Source organism: Salmo trutta, chromosome 18 (assembly GCF_901001165.1).
Source record: "Salmo trutta chromosome 18, fSalTru1.1, whole genome shotgun sequence".
NCBI lineage: Eukaryota > Metazoa > Chordata > Actinopteri > Salmoniformes > Salmonidae > Salmo > Salmo trutta.
Genome location: NC_042974.1, coordinates 25,588,785 through 25,608,282, shown reverse-complemented (window position 1 = coordinate 25,608,282; position 19,498 = coordinate 25,588,785). Strand labels below are relative to the sequence as shown.

General features: G+C 44.5%; 1 protein-coding gene across 1 annotated transcript in view; it reads right to left on the bottom strand.

Moving 5' to 3' along the window:
• LOC115153073 (tetratricopeptide repeat protein 7A) overlaps positions 1-19,498 on the bottom strand; it is a 40,453-nt gene that overhangs the window by 20,733 nt on the left and 222 nt on the right. The window contains exons 2-16 of the mRNA XM_029698121.1: positions 17,823-18,021; positions 16,306-16,469; positions 15,862-16,030; positions 11,886-12,016; positions 11,622-11,746; positions 10,675-10,753; positions 10,383-10,552; positions 9,299-9,362; positions 8,586-8,723; positions 7,925-8,008; positions 7,180-7,284; positions 4,037-4,154; positions 3,620-3,677; positions 3,121-3,193; positions 2,812-2,972 (exon numbers count right to left, since the gene is read on the bottom strand). Coding sequence (XP_029553981.1) covers positions 2,812-2,972; positions 3,121-3,193; positions 3,620-3,677; positions 4,037-4,154; positions 7,180-7,284; positions 7,925-8,008; positions 8,586-8,723; positions 9,299-9,362; positions 10,383-10,552; positions 10,675-10,753; positions 11,622-11,746; positions 11,886-12,016; positions 15,862-16,030; positions 16,306-16,469; positions 17,823-18,021 — 1,838 coding nt within the window. The remainder of the gene's footprint in view (positions 1-2,811; positions 2,973-3,120; positions 3,194-3,619; positions 3,678-4,036; positions 4,155-7,179; positions 7,285-7,924; positions 8,009-8,585; positions 8,724-9,298; positions 9,363-10,382; positions 10,553-10,674; positions 10,754-11,621; positions 11,747-11,885; positions 12,017-15,861; positions 16,031-16,305; positions 16,470-17,822; positions 18,022-19,498) is intronic.

Here is a 19,498-nt window from a genome sequence, read left to right as displayed (position 1 = left end):
GGAGAACAAGAAAGACAGAAAGTGAGAGAGAAAGCACAAGGATTCAGTGTGTGCTACAACAAATTGACAGTCTGTGCTGCTGTGGTGCAGAGATCCGATGACTAGCGTCACACACACACATGCACACGCATGCACATACTGTACATGCATGTCATCGTGTATGTATGCTATTCAAACCAAATCCTCTTCAGCATAAATTCTTCACACATTCCCTCTTTCTCCATAACAACTGATGTTGACTGCTCCCTCCGCCGATATGACCTCATGGTTACCGGGGCGATGGGCATTCCTGGAGCAGGGAGGGCTGTGATGGGCTGAGCCTGGCAAAGAGCTCTTAAATGGGTCAAAGCAGTCAAATGTCTCTATGGAGAAGGAATGTGTGCACATGCATATGAGGGAGAAAAATCACTAGAATATGAGCTTTAGATGATACATATATCTACAATACCAGTCAAAAGTTTGGACACACCTACTCATTCAAGGGTTTTTATTTTTACTATTTTCTACATTGTAGAATAGTGAAGACATCTAAACTATGAATTAACACATAAGGAATTATGGTGTAACCAAAAAAGTGTTCAACAAATCAAAATATATTTATATTTTAGATTCTTCAAAGTAGCCACCCTTTGCCTTGATGATAGCTTTGCACACTCTTGGAATTCTCTCAACCAGTTTTATGAGGAATGCTTTTCCAACAGTCTTGAAGGAGTTCCCACATATGCTGAGCACTTGTTGGCTGCTTTTCCTTCACTCTGCGGTCCAACTCATCCCAAACCATCTCAATTGGGTTAAGGTTCGGGTGATTGTGGAGGCCAGGTCATCTGATGTAGCACTCCATCACTCTCCTTCCTGGTCAAATAGCCCTTACACAGCCTGGAGGTGTGTTTTGCGTCATTGTCCTGCTGGAAACAAATAATAGTCCCACTATGCGCAAACAAGATGAGATGGCGTATCGCTAGTGTCACCAGCAAAGCACCCCGACACATCACACCTCCTCCTCCATGCTTCATGGTGGGAACCACACATGCAGAGATCATCCGTTCACCTACTCTGCATCTCACAAAGACAAGGCGGTTGGAACCAAAAATCACGAATTTGGACTCAGACCAAAGGACAGATTTCCACCGGTCTAATGTACATTGCACGTGTTTCTTAGCCCAAGCAAGTCTCTTCTTATTATTGGTGTCCTTTAGTAGGCCTTTTGCCTTCTGGTAGGCCGTCGTTGTAAATAAGAATTTGTTCTTAACTGACTTGCCTAGTTAAATCAAGGTTAAATAAAAAAATAAAAAATAAATAGTTGTGGTTTCTTTGCAGCAATTCGACCATGAAGGCCTGACTCGCGCAGTCTCCTCTGAACAGTTGATGTTGAGATGCGTCTGTTACTTGAACTCTGTGAAGCATTTATTTGGGCTGCAATTTCTGAGGCTGGTAACTCTAATGAACTTATCCTCTGCAGCAGAGGTAACTCGGGGTCTTCCTTTTCTGTGGCGGTCCTCATGAGAGCCAGTTTCATCATAGTGCTTGATGGTTTAAACTTCAAAGTTCTTGACATTTTCCGGATTAACTGACTTTCATGTCTTAAAGTAATGATGGACTGTCGTTTCTCTTTGCTTATTTGAGTTGTTCTTGCCATAATATGGACTTGGACTTTTACCAAATATTCTTCTGTATACCAACCCTACCTTGTCACAACACAACTGAATGGCTCAAACGCATTAAGGAAAGAAATTCCACAAATGAACTTTTAACAAGGCACACCTGTTAATTGAAATGCATTCCAGGTGACTACCTCATGAATCTGGTTGAGAGAATGCCAAGAGTGTGTAAAACTGTTATCAAGGCAAAGGGTGTCTACTTTGAAGAATCTCAAATATAAAATATATTTTGATTTGTTTAACACTTTTCTGGTTACTACATGATTTCATGTGTTATTTAATAGTTTTGATGTCTTCACTATTATTCTACAATGTAGAAAATAGTAAAAATAAAGAAAAACCCTGGAATGAGTAGGTGTGTCCAACCTTTTGACTGGTACTGTAGATACACACACATATATATATATATATAGCTACAAATACGATATAAATGCAACAATGTTTGATTTGCTCTGTCCTTCTCTGACTCCATATCTCTTTACTTATCTTATCTCTATATCACATTCATTTACTGCTTATCTATTTTCACTGTACCCCTCTCTTCTTGACACCATAGAGACCAACACTGACCCCAAATGGTCATGCTGTGAAGAACATGTATTAGATCATTATTGCAGACTCCAGGGTGAGGTGGCACTGCGAAATAATCAAAATAGCACGTGGCTTTCAAATATGCTTATTCTTCTTATAGCAAGGCAACTCTGTGGAACGTGCCAATTGCATGGTCGACTAATGATGTGTGTCTGTGGTTTTTCATTACTGCATAATGTTGTCTGCTTCTCAGAGAGAGAGGGAGTACTGCAACTCCAACCTACATGGAAGAGTTGGGGTTAGTGCGGCAGTGTGAAAAGGGTAAGGGTGTGTGAGGGTAGACTCCTCAGCGCAGTGCGGATGCCCGGTCTGGCACATCTAAATAAGGCCTTCAGCGAGTGTGTGTGGCTTTAGTGAGGAGCTCAGACACCCTATCCCCACACAGAGGTCTGGGCCTGGGCCTCCAGAGCACCCGGCTGGGTGGCTGGCTGGCTGGCTGGCTGACTGACTGACTGACTGACTGACTGACTGACTGACTGACTGACTGACTCACACTCACACTCACACACACACACACACACGCATACACACAGTTCCATAATACAGGAGAGTGGCGACCTACTTGAAGTTCTCAGGGTGTTGGCTGAGCGCTAGTGTGAGGGTTTCGAGGGCGTGCTGGTGGTGTTTCTGGGCACTAAGCAGAAGGGTCAGTAGGTGGAGGGAGTGCAGGTCGTCCCCACGCAGAGACAGAGCCACCTGCAGGGGATCCATGGCAGCTGCCACCTGCTCACACACACACATACCCACAGTGAATGGGTAGAGGAGAAACCGAAGGACAAGAGACGCAGAAGATCCAAGATGGAGAACCACTATGAGGAGCTGTAATGGTGTGTGTACTACAGTATATGTGTGTGTGGCAGTGCTGACTGACCTGGCGTACAAGAGCCAGCTGGAGAGACAGGTAGAGAGCAATCTTAGCATCATGGGGATCCAGTGCATGGGCTCTTCAGAGGAGAGAGGTCACACTCAATGACAATGCAGAATAACACACAGACTGTAGTGTACGCTAACTATAAAAACAAACACACAGGTTAAGACCAACCTAGATTGACAGAGTGGCCTTGTGGTTAGATTGTCTGCCCTGAGATTGGAAGGTTGGGAGTTTGATCCCCGGCTGAGTCATACAAAAGACTGTAAAAATGGGACCTGATGCGTCTCTGCTTGGCACTCAGCATTAAGGAGATAGATTCGGGGTAAGGCCCTGCGATAGACTAGCGTCCTGTCCAGGAGGTGTACTTGTACATAAAGCTGCCTCACGCTACAGAAACAGGAGATAGGCTCCTGCTCCTATGAGCCGTTCTGAATTGCACAAGCCAAGCCTTGTGGCAAAGGCTACTTACTTAGGCTGACAGAGAGATGTTGGTACGTACTTATGCAGATTTTGCAGTGCTCGTCTGTTGAACCCATCCCGATCAGCTTTCAGAGTGGCTGGAGAGAGATTAGGTAGAGATGGACAAATCCATCAGTGGAAAACAAGGCATTTTGAGGGACATTTTCATGGTGGATTATAATGAGGTTTACGGTATTTATCGCACAGTTCTGAATCCTGAAAATATTACTCGCCCTTTGTGAGTACCAACTCATATTCATTCCTACACAATTCACCTCTGAATGAAATACCGCACAGGTGACGGGGGAAGGCCAATTAAGAAAGTATGGATTATCAGGACAAGTGAGTTCAGTGGGTTCTCTCAGTGGTGGATTCCCGGTGAATCGGGACAAAGGCCACCGTTTGTTAGAGGAAACCAATCCTGCCTCGTAGAGCAGCTCATAGTGGTGTCTCTTACCGTCAGAGGCCTGCAGACTGCAGCACAACCCCACGGTCAGGTACGCACGGGACAGGAACTCCGCAGCCTCCTCTCCCATGGACACCACACTCTGAGACAGGGCCTCAGCCTCCTCCAGCTATCACACACAGATACACGCAAAGATAACAGTCCGATGTGCTATGGGTCCCTAGAAGTACAGTGTCTAGTCTGCTGAAGTACTTACTATGTAACCTTGTGAGATCAACTGTGAGCTCAAGTGTTTAAAGGCATGTTCAGTTGGTTTCGGATTGTCTTGTTTAGTGAGCTTTTGTGTTTGTATAGTATAGAGCGTTTGTATAGTCTGAACTGCTGTATTGTGGGCAGTGTGTGGTTAGTTTAAGGACACTGTAGATTCAGGTGAAGAACAGCGCACTAGAGTCCCCCGGCAAACAGTGCCAGACTGCAGTCAGTGTGGCTGAGCTGGGACGAGGTAACAGTGTGTCACTCAGTGTGAGGTATGGGGAGGGGTCGGTGAATTGCCATTGACACGGTGCCAGCAGGACAGCTGCTTAGACTCTCCCTGGCTATCCCCCCTCCCCTGCCTTACTCCTGTACCATAAGCCCTTTACTCTCTCTTTCTATCTCTCCCCTCCCTCATCATCCTCCTCCTCTATCCCTCTCTTTCTCAGAATATGGACACTATCAACAAAGTTCCATACAACAGAAAGAAAGAGAGCCATTATGTTATTATGGGATATATCCATTTGAATTGAGTTCCTTTTTGACAGTGTCCATTTTGAGTTAAACAAAACATATTTGCCATTGGAAATGGCTAAACATTTAGGAGATAAAGGTGCTCCTTTATTCAAGAGCATGTTGTGTCTCTACCGATGGCGGGCACAACACAAATGACCCAACTCAGATGATGTAAAATTAGGATCTAAGCTACGTTTCTAGATAACGTTTAATGACATAAATGTTGTTGGTTTTTTTAACTTTTTTTTCAAGACATTTTAAAATAGTTTGACAACCCTGCTAGTAAGCTTTTAAGTGCTGTCAATCTCAACAGTCTGTTTATATTTTCCAGTCCAGATTTTTTTTTTTTATTGTTTAATTCTAAAATAAGATTATTCAAATATGCATTATTAAATGCTCCAGGGGTAATTTCGTTAGCATGTTTTTATAGATTTATAACATAAAACAACATTTAAAATGCAAACATGCTTTAGGTCTAGCAAAGCAAATACTTCAAAAGTTTAAGCATACTGTATGTTGTAGAACAGTGATACATTTTCTTTCTGAATATTTACAAAAAAAAAATACCTTAAGTTGGTTAGCCATCAGTGACGGAATTGACAAGCCAATGACAGAGTTGACAGCAGATACTCAAAACAGACATATTTTTGCCTCTAAAAATAAAGTTCAATACAAACATTTGTAAGATATGGAAAACGATTCATTTGAACATCCCCAATAAAAACACATCTATTCTCATAGAACTTTTAGCACGGAGTGTCTATGAACTTAATGTTCATTTCTCTACCATAAGTCGCCTTCAACATCGTTTTAGAGAATTTGGCAGTACGTCCAACTGGCCTCACAACCGCAGACCACGTGTAACCATGCCAACCCAGGACCTCCACATGCGGCTTCTTCACCTGCGGTATCATCTGAGACCAGTCACCTGCACAGCTTGCTTCTACACCTGCATTGCTTGCTGTTTAGGGTTTTAGGCTGGGTTTCTGTACAGCCCTTTGTGACATCAGCTGATGTAAGAAGGGCTTCATAAATACACTTGATTTGACTTGATTTGATGAAACTGTGGGTTTGCACAATGAGGAATTTCTGCACAAACTGTCAGAAACCGTCTCAGGAAGCTCATCTGCGTGCTCGTTGTCATCAACAGGGTCTTGAGCTGACTGCAGTTTGGCATCGTAACCGACTTCAGTGGGCAAAATGCTCACCGATGGCCACTGGCACACTGGAGAAGTGTGCTCTTCACGGATACATCTCAGTTTCAACTGTACCGGGCAGATGGCAGACAGCGTGTATGGCATCGTGTGAGCGAGTGGTTTTCTGATGTCAATGTTGTGAATGGAGTACCCCATGGTGGCAGTGGGGTAATGGTACAACGAACACAATTGCATTTTATCGATGGCAATTTGAATGCACAGGGATACCGTGACGAGATCCTGAGGCCCATTGTCGTGCCATTCATCAGCCGCAATCACCTCATGCTTCAGCATGATAATGTCCAGCCCCAACGTTGCAAGGATCTGTACACAATTCCTGGAAGCTGAAAATGTCCCAGTTCTTCTATGGCCTGCATACTCTCCAGACTTGTCGCGCATTGAGCATGTTTGGGATGCTCTGGATTGACGTGTACGACAACTTGTTCCAGTTCCCGCCAATATCCAGCAACTTCGCACAGCCACTCTATTCCCAGTCATGTAATAGGGCCTAATTAGGGCCTAATTTATTTATTTCAATTGATTGATTTCCTTATATGAACTGTAACTCAGTAAAATCTTAGAAATTGTTGCATGTTGCGTTTAGATTTTTGTTCAGCGTAATAATATTCAAAGAATTTGGAAAATTCTGAAAACAAATATTTTCCCTTATTAAACTCCCTAAATGTAATTTTTACAATAAAATAATGCAACAAAAATCATATATATTTCTTTCAACTATAAAAATAACGTTCCCCAGTCGGACACAAATGACTATTGGTCACTCCACTCCTACCAACTAGGGGTTAAAGACCCTCGAATGACTCTAGTCCCAGACTCCCAGACAATACAGTGCAAATGTGTAGTTCCAAGGTCGGTGAAAGGGTCAAGATGTGTGTAATTTGTTGCTCTTTGGTCCCATAGTATCCTACTGTGATTAAGGCTGTAAGCTCCTTAGTCTCCCTAGCCACCTCTGATCTCTAGCCCCTCTGTTGCCATGCCACCATGCGTCTCCTAATCCTACACTACCCCCCTCCTGGATCAACAACAGGCCCGGCATTGCTAGGCTGATTATCACAGTGGTGGGGTGGAGGTGGGTGTTCGTGTGGAGCGCTGTTATGTAATAATGGTTGCAGCGATTCTGAATCGTGACCGACTGCCCGTACGGATGGTATGCATAGCATGAAGTGTAAAGGTATCGTGAAATAGAGAGAGACTGCGTGTGTCATTCACCCAGTGTAGTTGGCCGATGCAGACTTTGGCGGCCAACATGGGCAGTGAGGGGTCCTCGGGTCTCATCCTGGCACACTCCTTGATCACAGACACGGCGCCCACACCCTGTAAAACACAGGCACACACACATGGTCACTGACACATCGAGAAAAGTCGTCACTCACACACTCATGCTTACGCACACTCTCCTACAGTAGTGACAGAGACGAACTAGTCTACTGATATAACAGGAGCATAGATCACACACATATTTACTTTCCGTATAGAATAACACAGAAAGGGAGTCATATAGGTCATTCATCAATGCACTACACACACACACACACTCTCTCTCGCTCCCTCACACCCACAGCTGGCCCTAAATAGAAGCAGACCAGACGACACTGAGTCCCCCCCCATCCTTATAGGGAGCAGCCTATTTCCAGAGTTCTGCATTGATCTGCGGTGTCAACTCATCCTGCAGGCAGCCAGGCCAGGGAGGAGATCAATTCTCCTGTTTCACTCGGGAGGCTTCTAGATCTTTCTATCTGTCACACTGCTCATCTTTCGTTATCACTCAGTCCTTCTGGTTCATGCATTCTACTGACTTACGCACACACAACCTCACAGCAACATTTAGAGGATGAGTGATTACATATGCTTGCGAGCAGGTAGTAGTGCCAGATTAGAGTAGGATAGTGTGTGTATGTGTGTGTGTGTGTGTGTGCGGGGGTGAGTGTGTGAAAAGATATGACGATGAGCTCACCTTCCCACACGCCATGAGTGACAAGCCCAACTGGTGCCAGAGGTGGAACTCATTAAATGAGAACTTCATGGCCCGCTCCAGACACTGGACACACACACACACACACACACACACACTTGAGATATCAATCCACATTGTTGAAGGAGAGTGAGGTTGAAGGTTAGATGTTCATTTGACACGCCATGACACCTATGAGAGGAACGATGTCAGTAGAGGCAGACAGACATAACCAGCGACTTGTTGTTAGCAAGACTAGTGGTACCCTGCATGGCCCCAACACGTGAGAGGGTTCACCTGTCTGGCCTAGTGAGGCAGTGCTCACTCTCATTCAACTGGAGAAAAAAACGCTGCCAACCTGAACGTAAAGAGAGAGAAGCCTGGGTAAGCTAGGGAGAGAGAGAGAGAGAGAGAGAGAGAGAGAGAGAGAGAGAGAGAGAGAGAGAGAGAGAGAGAGAGAGAGAATAAGGAGAGGAATAGAGAAAGAGGGTGAGAGAAACAGAGATTCTCTTAGAGAAAGAGCAAGAGAGTCCCTAACCCTGCTCGAAAGTGTACAACACAACAAGGGCATGAAACAGTTGTCAGAGGCAAAGTTTTCCCTTCACACTGTGTAGCTAGTTAGGTTTTAGTACTTTGGCCTCCAGTGTTTTCGAGGCAGGTTTACCTCAGACAGCATGGCATACTGCCCCCTCCTGGCCATGCCGATGCTCAGCAGGTCGTAGATAGAGGTGGCGTCCTGCAGACTGGTCTCCCGCTCCTCCTTATGGTCGGGGGCTCGGCTGATGACTGCGTCTCCGCTGGCCTATGGGGGGGAATCACATAGCTGTCTAGGATCCGATTCATACCAAGGCTGTTGCGGTAGAAGGCCTATGAAGTGGCTTAATCTGCTGGTGTCCTTTCCTTCACCTGTACAGACAGGACTAGCAAAAGCCAGCCTAACTCCTGTCAATACGTTTTGAGATCAACGTAGACTCTACGTACTGCACATTGTAGATGAAGGGGAGGGCACAAGAATATCCACAGGAATGTCCAATCAACACATGTCAAAGTAAGCATAGCAATTTCAGTAATAGATATAGACTCAGGGGGGAAAGAGAGAGGGAGAGAGAGGGAGAGATACTGTACTTCAAAGTGATGGGTGGGAGGAATGGGAAAAGTGCCAGAGAAAAAGGAGAGGGACCAAGGAAGGTGGCTCTCTCAGGTATCTCTCACGTGCAGGCACATACACATGTACCAAACGTGTACACACGTACGTACGTGCGCGCACACATTTGTGAGAGACAGACAGACAGACAGACAGACAGACAGACAGACAGACAGACAGACAGACAGACAGACAGACAGAGAGGGCGAGAGAGGGAGGGAGGGCTGTCTCACCGTAGACTCTGTGATGAGCAGCAGGAGCACGGCCTCCTCAACCACGTCCTGGGGACAGAAGACGCTGCGGGGAAACACAGGAAACGGAAGTGACGCGTCACGCAACTGCCCCGCGCAGTGGCTAGATCGCCGGGAGCGTCCTGTTTCTACTTCACCTGCTCTGGTGATATAACACAACCCTCCGACCAGCCTGACAGTATCACAGTACGCCACTCTCTCAGGTGTCTCTCATGCGCACGTGCACGTGTATAGTACACGTGTACACGTTTGTGCATGTGCTCGTCTTAACTGCCCTCTGGCTGAGCCCATGATGTACCAACTAAAGATACAATTGCAAGATACTATCAGGGTACTTCTAAACAATTAACCCATTACAACGAATCTGCAATTGATTTCCCTGAGTGCATTCTCACTCGTGCATGTTGTCTGGGGTGTAGGGTTTGATATCATCTTGAGGATAGCGCAGACCCCTAAGATCCTATCGTAGAGATGGCGGAACGGCCAAAGGAAAGTCCCTGACAAAGCCTTTGAAGTTCGACAATTTGCATGGGAGATGTAGCCGAATAGAAATGGTCTCAGTGCGACATCTTGGAGCCTTGGGGGGGGAAAAGGCAATGGAAGTGTGAACGCAACGTACAGTACGTGTGCTTCTATAGGAGAGGTGGCTGAAGTATACCATTGATCGCCGAGCCCTATAGTAGCATGTATAAATGCCTTGGCCGCAGAGCTCCTAGCCAATACGAGGTCAGAAAGTGGCGAGAACAAGTTATGTTCCATGTGTGGGTTTTGTATGACTGGAACAGTGGACGCCTGGGCCTCTAGGGAGGCCTGTCTTAGACCTTATTGATGCTCTGGGGCTATTTAAGCTCAACGGTTCAGTAGGAGTACACACAACCCCACTGTAGGGGAATGTGAGCTAATCTCTCAAGCCAGTGCTAATGTTGAATGGGGATTGAGTAATACCAGTGGATTAATGGGACTCCACATGAATAGAAAAGAAAGAGAGGGGAGAGAAAGGGAGGGAGAGAGAGAGAGAGAGAGAGAGAGAGAGAGAGGGGACGGAAGGAAGGAAAGAGGTACCGACCTGTCAGTACTGTAGCGTTGGGGTGGTTTGGGAGAGGGGTACATGGCATCCTTTGGGCCGGCGTTCCCTTCTCTCTGCAGCCAGGCAGAGGGTGGGAGAGACATGGGCGCCCAGTAGCTGTCCTCACTCACCGAGCTCAGCAACACCTCAGCCAGCTTCCGCGCTGCAGCCTACGAGACACGATTAACGTACCGTAACGCCAAAGAACGCGACTAGGATTTAACTAGAGGCAGGACCGTTTTCCTGACTTAGTCAAGTCGCGTCGTCGTAAACATAAAATACATATCCTCACCTTCCTGAAGCTCTGGGAGCCCCGAGACTCCACCACCCTGAGGACCCTGCGCAGCTGGTGGGCTCCCTGGGCCAGGTGCCTGACAAACGGAGAGACGGACGGACAGATGGACAGACAGATGGACAGACATGCGGCCAGACAGACAGACAGAAACACAGACAGGCAGATAGACAGACACACACACAGACGGACAGACAGGCAGACAGCCACGTCAATGAAACAAGTCAAACAGCTGAGCTGACAGCGACAAAGGCCTCGCAAAGTGAGAATGATGTCGAACAGGGATTGAGACACGTCAGCGGATTGACGCCCTTTTCTTCTCTCTGAAGAAAATGGCGCCGACAGATAGGGTAGCCGTGCTCCTAGCTCCTAGGCAACTTTGCAGTATGCTAACAGAATATGTAGACGATTAGGACAACACAGATAACATAACATGAAAAGAAACAGGTGAGTATGACACAGTCCCAAAAGACACACCAGTGAGCGAGGTGAGAGTGATGGACTAAACACGTGGGTATTATATGGGTGAGGATGAGAGGAGAGTGAGATATCATATGGGTAAATCTAAGACAGCATCAGTCCCATTCTGTTCCTACATTGTTATTGTTAATGATCCTACATCCCTTCAAATCTGTATGATAGGGATAAATAGTGTTTTTGCACACATGTCCACCTGTTCTCAAACCTGGGGGGGGGGTATTCAGAGCTTAGGGCTTTGTTATTCAGTGCCAGCAGAACAGCATGCTGTTCCATCTAAGTATAAATGAGTGGAGCTCAATCGTGCCACTACAAGCAATAACTCTGTCCTATCTGAGGTACAATACTGACACCTACTGGTCAAAAACAAAAGTGCCACTCGCTGTTGCTGAAATCCCAATGCACTGTTCCAGAGCGGAAGAGGCGAAACCTCCACCATCTTTGACTGCTCTACTGGGCCATTGACTCACCCCCTATGCAGCAGGCACAGGTACGCACTCTGCAGAGCCGCCTGCTGGAAGAAGCCCAGGTCAATGTCCAGTGGTGGAGGGGCCAAACTGGTCTTAGCTGCTTTAGAACTAAGGGTGACCACCATCTGCTAACACAACAGTAAAAACTTTAGTTGGTAAACACATACACCAAGTACTTTTGTGCTGCTTTTCACCATGAAATAACATGCACTATCTGCAATGGGGGTAGAAATACCCAACAAAAACACACACAGACACACACACCTTATCGAGTTCTTGCAGGTAAACGAGAGAGGTGTCACAGGCCCTCAGGTAGCAGGAAAGACATTCCTCCTCTCTCTCAGACAGACGGACACGGGAGGCAGCTGACACTGCCTGGTGGTCCAGGGACAGACCTGAGAGATAGGGAGAGATAGAGCGAAAGAGTCAGACAGAAAGAGAGAGACAGCGAGAGAGGGAGAGATAGAGAGAGAGTGAAAGCGAGTCAGAGAGAGAGAGAGAGAGCGAGAGAGAGTCAGAGAGAGAGAGAGTCAGAGAGAGAGACAGACAGACAGAGTTTTTTTCTGTAGTCAGGTGATGCTTTTGACACTGAAAACAAATAATACTGTTGCTGGTAGGAAGACGCCAGTTTGTTTAGTATGGATAATGTGACATTTCGAGACCGTCAGTAGACGGCTGGAGGGGGAATACGGCTATTGGCATAAATAAATAGAGTGAGAGGAGACCTCCAGGACTGCAGGGCGGTAGGGAGGACAAGACCAGACGCCAGCCTTAATCAAATAAGGAGCAGCTGCCAATAGACAATATCTCATCTAACAAATATTCCTATCGCATAACATTCCCTAAACAAAATCATGGAAACTTTGTAAAGATGCTGAGAAACTATGCAATTTTACATAGCTGAGTGATTCCCATCAGGTCTTCTCTCTCTTAAGCACTCTCTACTTTGAACATATTGACTTGACTCTAGTATTGTTGTACTAACATTACTTATAGTTCATTATGGTTTATTAAATGATAGACCTCAACAAGGCTACTTAATGAATTCTTCCCTTCAATTTAAGCAGCAGACACTGTGATGACGTCAATGTGTCAATGGCCAGGAAGCAATGACTCCTTGAATGTAATGAATCTCATGATGATGAGTGATGCTTATCAAACACAATTACCCAGACATGGACCAGCAGTGTGCTGTGACAATGGATAATGCCCTCTGTTTAAATGTGTGCGTGCGTGTTGCGTGTGCATGTGGAAACCATCCTCACCACAAATTCTGATGACAGACACTCGCTACCCTAGGAACACAATCTGATTAGTTCTAGTAGTCCAACTATGTTTAAAGGTTTCCCTAGAGCAGTGTTTCCCAACTCCGGTCCTCAAGTACCCCCAACCATACACATTTTTGTTGTATACCCGGACAAACACACCTCATTCAACTCATCTTACAGTATTTCGCAAATTCGGTCCTCAGGACCCAAAGGGGTGCAAGTTTTGGTTATTTCCCTAACTAACACTGCACAGCTGATTCTACTAATTAAAGATGAACGATTACTTGATTATTTGAATCAGCTGTGTAGTGTTAGGGCAAAAAACTAAAAGTTCACCCTTTGGGGTCGCGAAGACCGAGTTGGGGAAACACTGCCAAGGGCTTGATGATTAGTTGACAAGTTAAATCTGGTGTGCTTGTCTGGGGCTACAAAAAAAAAAAAGTATACTGTTGGGGGTACCCGAGGACTGGAGATGGTAAACACTGCCCTAGAGACAGCTTTATTGAATTACTTAGACTAAATTCTGAATAGGCTCCCATTATATTTGTAACCACTGCTGAAACCAGGAACTGATTTGGGTTGTGGAACAAACAGACACAAAGACACACACATAACATCATTTATCCTGTTGCCTAGTCACTTTACCCCTAACTATATGTATTGTAAATATTTGCCTCAATTTTCTCGTATACCTTCACATCGACTCGGTACTGGTACCCCATGTAAATAGCCAAGTTATTGTTACTCATTATGTTATATTCCAAGGCAGTTAACCCACTGTTCCCCGGGCGCCGAAGACGTGGATGTCGATTAATGCAGCCCCCCGCACCTCTCTGATTCAGAGGGGTTGGGTTAAATGCGGAAGACACATTTCAGTTGAAGGCATTCAGTTGTACAACTGACTAGGTGTCCCCCTTTCCTTTCATTCACAGCCTAAAGGAGAAATCTCACCAGACGGATTGTCGGTCTGTACAGTAGGGGGCTGTTCGTTTGCCGACGGTGTGGTATGTTATAGGGACCACCGCTGTTGGGCGACTGATGGCCATCATTTTCATCGATTCTACATGTAGAATCGGTTCGCAAATTACAGCCGGCACTCTGCTCAGAGGTGCTAAGTTTCTCTCGGCAGGCAGACACTCGACAATCCTACCGGTCTGTTCGTGCCTTTAGAGTAAAGACTGATCTGATCTACATTCATATAAACATACCTGGGGTATGGAGATACTGATCTATATTCATATAAGCATACCTGGGGTATGGAGATACTGATCTATATTCATATAAACATACCTGGGGTATGGAGACACTGATCTATATTCATATAAACATACCTGGGGTATGGAGACACTGATCTATATTCATATAAACATACCGGGGGTATGGAGACACTGATCTATATTCATATAAACATACCTGGGGTATGGAGACACTGATCTATAGTCATATAAACATACCTGGGGTATGGAGATACTGATCTATATTCATATAAACATACCTGGGGTATGGAGACACTGATCTATAGTCATATAAACATACCTGGGGTATGGAGACACTGATCTACATTCATATAAACATACCTGGGGTATGGAGACACTGATCTATATTCATATAAACATACCTGGGGTATGGAGATACTGATCTACATTCATATAAACATACCTGGGGTATGGAGACACTGATCTATATTCATATAAGCATACCTGGGGTATGGAGACACTGATCTATATTCATATAAACATACCTGGGGTATGGAGACACTGATCTACATTCATATAAACATACCTGGGGTATGGAAACACTGATCTATATTCATATAAACATTCCTGGGGTATGGAGACACTGATCTATATTCATATAAACATACCTGGGGTATGGAGACACTGATCTACATTCATATAAACATACCTGGGGTATGGAAACACTGATCTATATTCATATAAACATACCTGGGGTATGGAGACACTGATCTATAGTCATATAAACATACCTGGGGTATGGAGATACTGATCTATATTCATATAAACATACCTGGGGTATGGAGATACTGATCTATATTCATATAAACATACCTGGGGTATGGAGACACTGATCCATAGTCATATAAACATACCTGGGGTATAGAGACACTGATCTATATTCATATAAACATACCTGGGTTATGGAGACACTGATCTATAGTCATATAAACATACCTGGGGTATGGAGATACTGATCTATATCCATATAAACATACCTGGGGTAAGGAGACACTGATCTATAGTCATATAAATATACCTGGGGTATGGAGATACTGATCTATATTCATATAAACATACCTGGGGTATGGAGACACTGATCTCTCCAATCAAGCAGACGTTTCCCAGTCGCATTTCATTCTAATGATTGTATTCATACAGCCTAGAACGGGCCATTTCTAAACCCATACAAGGTTATAGTCTTCACAGGCCTATAATAACTCCTGCCATGGGAGATTAGGAACTAGATCATTAGTACATTTATGCACAGTGCTGTTCAACTTGAGTATTTTTCAGGGAAACGTGCCAGTCTACAGGCTTTGGCTGTGTCTTTGTCTAGTTCATCGGAGAGGGAGTAATGCCAGTATGCAAATCATATCTGAGCTCTATGTAATCATAACACTGTACAGATGGAGACTAAAACCAGAGGATACCTGATAGAAATCATCATTTGTAGCTCTGGGCTCGTATTCAAATAGCGTCTCAGAGTAGGAGTGTTGATCTAGGATCAGTTTCGATGTTTGGATTATAATGAATAGATGCTTGATGAAAACGGGCCCTGGTCATGTGTTTACTTTGTGCATTGAATGTCCATTTAGCATAGGCCATAATCAAGTAAAAAATCTCAGGTCACACAGAATGTTTAGTCTGTCTACTAAACAAATACCAGACAGGTCAAACATCACGTGTTTTCCATATTCCATATCACCCAGTATCTGCTTATGAAAGGACTGGTACCTTTGATGACAAAGGCCTCTGCGAGCAGACGCAGGTGGTAGAGGGGCTGCTCATCCCCCGTCAGCTCGTCTATACCCACCCTTGCACACATGCCCTGGGCGTCATGGTAACAGCCCTGGACATAGTGTATTTTGGCCATCAGGAGAAGAGCCTCGTTCAGGTGCCTGGGCTGTGTGGGGACAGACAGACAGAGAGACACGACACAAGGGCTGTGAGTTTTTGACATAACAATGACAAACAGGTAAGTAAACCAAGGGAAGGCAGCCAGAACCCTCATTTTATTGTTAAGACTGTTTCAAGAGACTAAGTGAAGAGTGACAGAGATAACAGGTAAATGTGAAAATAATAGACTAATTGGAAACTTGGTGAGATAAGTTAACGAGATAGCTCGAAGGAAGTGAGGTGTAGAAGGAGGTGACACAGAGGGGAGATGCTTAGACTGACCACCAGCCGTCCCCTGCTCAGGATGGAGTTGAGGTAGCCCTTGGACCGGGACAGTTTGGGCTGGTTGATGTCCGTCAAAGGAGTGGCGTTGCGTAAAAGACTCAGGTTGTCCTGTAGACACTCCTCCAGAAGGGCCTCGGCCAACAGCAGCGTGCCGTAGTCATCTGGAGAAGGGCAGAGGGAATTGGGACAGAATTCAGAGTAGTGGAAGGTTAAGTGGACTGAGTGCAGAGTGGAAGTTCAAGGTCAGGGGTCAGCAACTTTGGAAGCCACAAATAAATCCAGCCCAGTCCATCATAGCATAATTTCCCACAAGCCCCAGAAAGAAGGGAGAAAAAGCACCAGTGGTGTCTAAAACTATAGTCACTGGATGGCAATAAAAGTCACTTGTATACACATTCTGGATTAGGGCTTCCTGTTTGGTCCAGCTCTCACTTCTCTCACTCCTCTCCCGTCTCTGGTGGTGTGTTCTGACGCCAAGTCTGTGACTGGTGTTTATGTTCTGGCATCTCTGACATACTGTAGCCCATCATGTTTATCAGACTGTCCCAGTCAAGGTTAATCACTGAAAGGGAGGATCGGGGCTGCAGAATGTATAATGTGACATACAGTATGGTGTCTAAACACATAAAACAAATCATTCTGCTTTATAAAACATTAACTACAGTATAACAGCAATGTGTTACAAATCATTTTCACGGGGTGTGTTAACGTGGTGCATAACTTCTATGAATTATTCAGGAGTGGAACAAATCCTCTACATGGCATTTGGATAAAGTGACATTATTTTCAACACACTGTTGTAATCTCAAAACTTCCTGGTCAGAGACTGATTGTGATTTCACCATTGTCTTGAATTGCAACAACTAGGGACAGTGTCAAGACAGTGGGCAAACTGTCACTGTCAAGACAGACCTTAACAGCAGACCAGCTTGGGATGACTTGAATTCTACACACTTTAGTCTAGAATAACACAATAAGAGTTCTGTACACTTGCAAGCATGTTGAAAACAGTTTCAGGTGGGCAGTGGGCACTCCATCCAGCCAATAATATATTTGGTTATTGACACAATAACAGTGGCACGCAGCAAGGTCATGAGCCATGTCACCTTACCCCATGTTTACTTTAGCCAGGTGAGGTAAGTAGCTACATTAGCCTACCTACTGAGTGTTTGAGTGGTGTGTTTGAATATATAGGCTTACATACATTGAAAATAATAAAAAGGACAAAGAATTACAGTGATAGTGACAATCAGTTAATACATGTTCATTACAATATGTTCTGTGTTTTGAACATTGTCCATTGAGAAGTGTATGGTATTGATGTAGACAACGAACAGCTTTAGATATGCCCAAACTGCAGTAAAGTTGTTCATTGTTTGCAGAGTAGGGGAATGACATTGAGCTTACTCCAACACATGCGGAACTATTGCCATCCCTGTCCGGACATGTGACAAAAACTTACTGAGAAAAAACAAACCTATACAAAAATCCAACAGGTAGTCACCAGCACTCACCGTCTTCGTGAAATCGTGCGGCCACGAGTTGCTCTACGATAGGGGGTATCTTGTCCCACTGGCACTCAGCTCTGTAGCGGTCGATCTCCGCTTCCAGGCGGTACTGCGAGAAGGAGACTCTGCTGGTTGCCATGCCCGCTCTAGATCCCGATCTGTCTCGGTGACCGTACTCCCCTGATACCCGGGGAGTAACTGCGGACTGATAAACAGAACATGAAAAAAGTGTAACGTAATCTATGAGCATGTGCTGCTGCCCTACCTTCCCTTATACACATTATTGGTGGACATGTCAAAATAATATTTAACCACAATGTATTCTTAAATAGCACACACAAAGAAAATGAGTTTTAAACAAACTCAAGATACATATTGTACAGGTGTTTCAGTTTGAGGATGTGATAGGAAGATGTGTGTATACCCATTGTGTGATTTTTTACAAAACTTTCGTAGACTCAGATTTGTTTATATTTCATAATAACTATCTATTCAATGAATTAGCTTATTATATAGCCAGTCGATATATTATAAATCCTTGTAGTCGACTCTACCCTATTATGCTTGTATTTATTTAGCATACAATAGGCAAACACAGCGCAAAGATTTTAGGAAACAATAATGCTTGTCGAAGTATTCTGTTTTTTTTATTATTATTTTCTTTAGCCTATTTACGCTACAAACCATTTGCTATCATATATGCCACTGTAAGGCGTTTGTATTGAAGTGCATTTTGTCCTAGATAACCCGTCCTAGATTTTCCTTCAAAAGCTTTCCCTAACTAGATCAATTAGCCTACTGGGATTAACGCTAATAGCCTACAAGAGTTCAGAGTGTATAGATAAAACAGTAACATTCAAACTGTGGATCTGAGACACACAGGTGGCAAATTATTATTCATGATTTTACCGCAGTGTATGTGCAATCCCTCAATAAATCCCAAGTAGGCTACTGTATTTAAAATGTCAGTTATCAACTATTTTCATTGACCGACTTCAGGATTTGGGACTATAGGTAAATGTACATCTGCCATATGGTCTGCTCAGGCAATTCAGCACTGCACGGTAGCGCGTGGCTCATTTCCAGTGGAACGCTGCGTTTGCTTTGAAGCATTGCGTTGCAGAGCCAGTTGCAGTGCGTTCTGAGTGGTACATACATTGGATCTATCGAATATATGCATCAAATTGTATCCGTAGACGGCTTGACAGAAATTATAGCAGAAGGTGAACCTTTGTTGCACACATATCCAGATGATGCTGCGTGCCATTTTGCCCAATGACACTGTAGGTGTGATCAAGGCGTACACCTGTTGCAAATCCATCTGCAAGAATGTAACACTTTACAAACTGGATCCAAAAAAAAGTATACATTTAATTGGCGCATGCCTTATTTGTGAGTACGGGACGGGACGAACACATGAAGCATTCCAATGGTGGTCGTACAGTAAAGTTCATTGAATGTTACAACATACACTATTTGTGAATAAAAATAAAAAATGACAAATATATATGTATACACTATATGGGAATGATTATCTTATCGACCATTTGTCAAGAATAGAATACATAAATTCATATACCTTGACATGGTGGCAGAACACATTTTAGCAACCATAGTTTCACAGGACGGCTGCTAAATAGTCTTTCACAAAAACATTACAAAACGACAGCTCGAGGCACTTG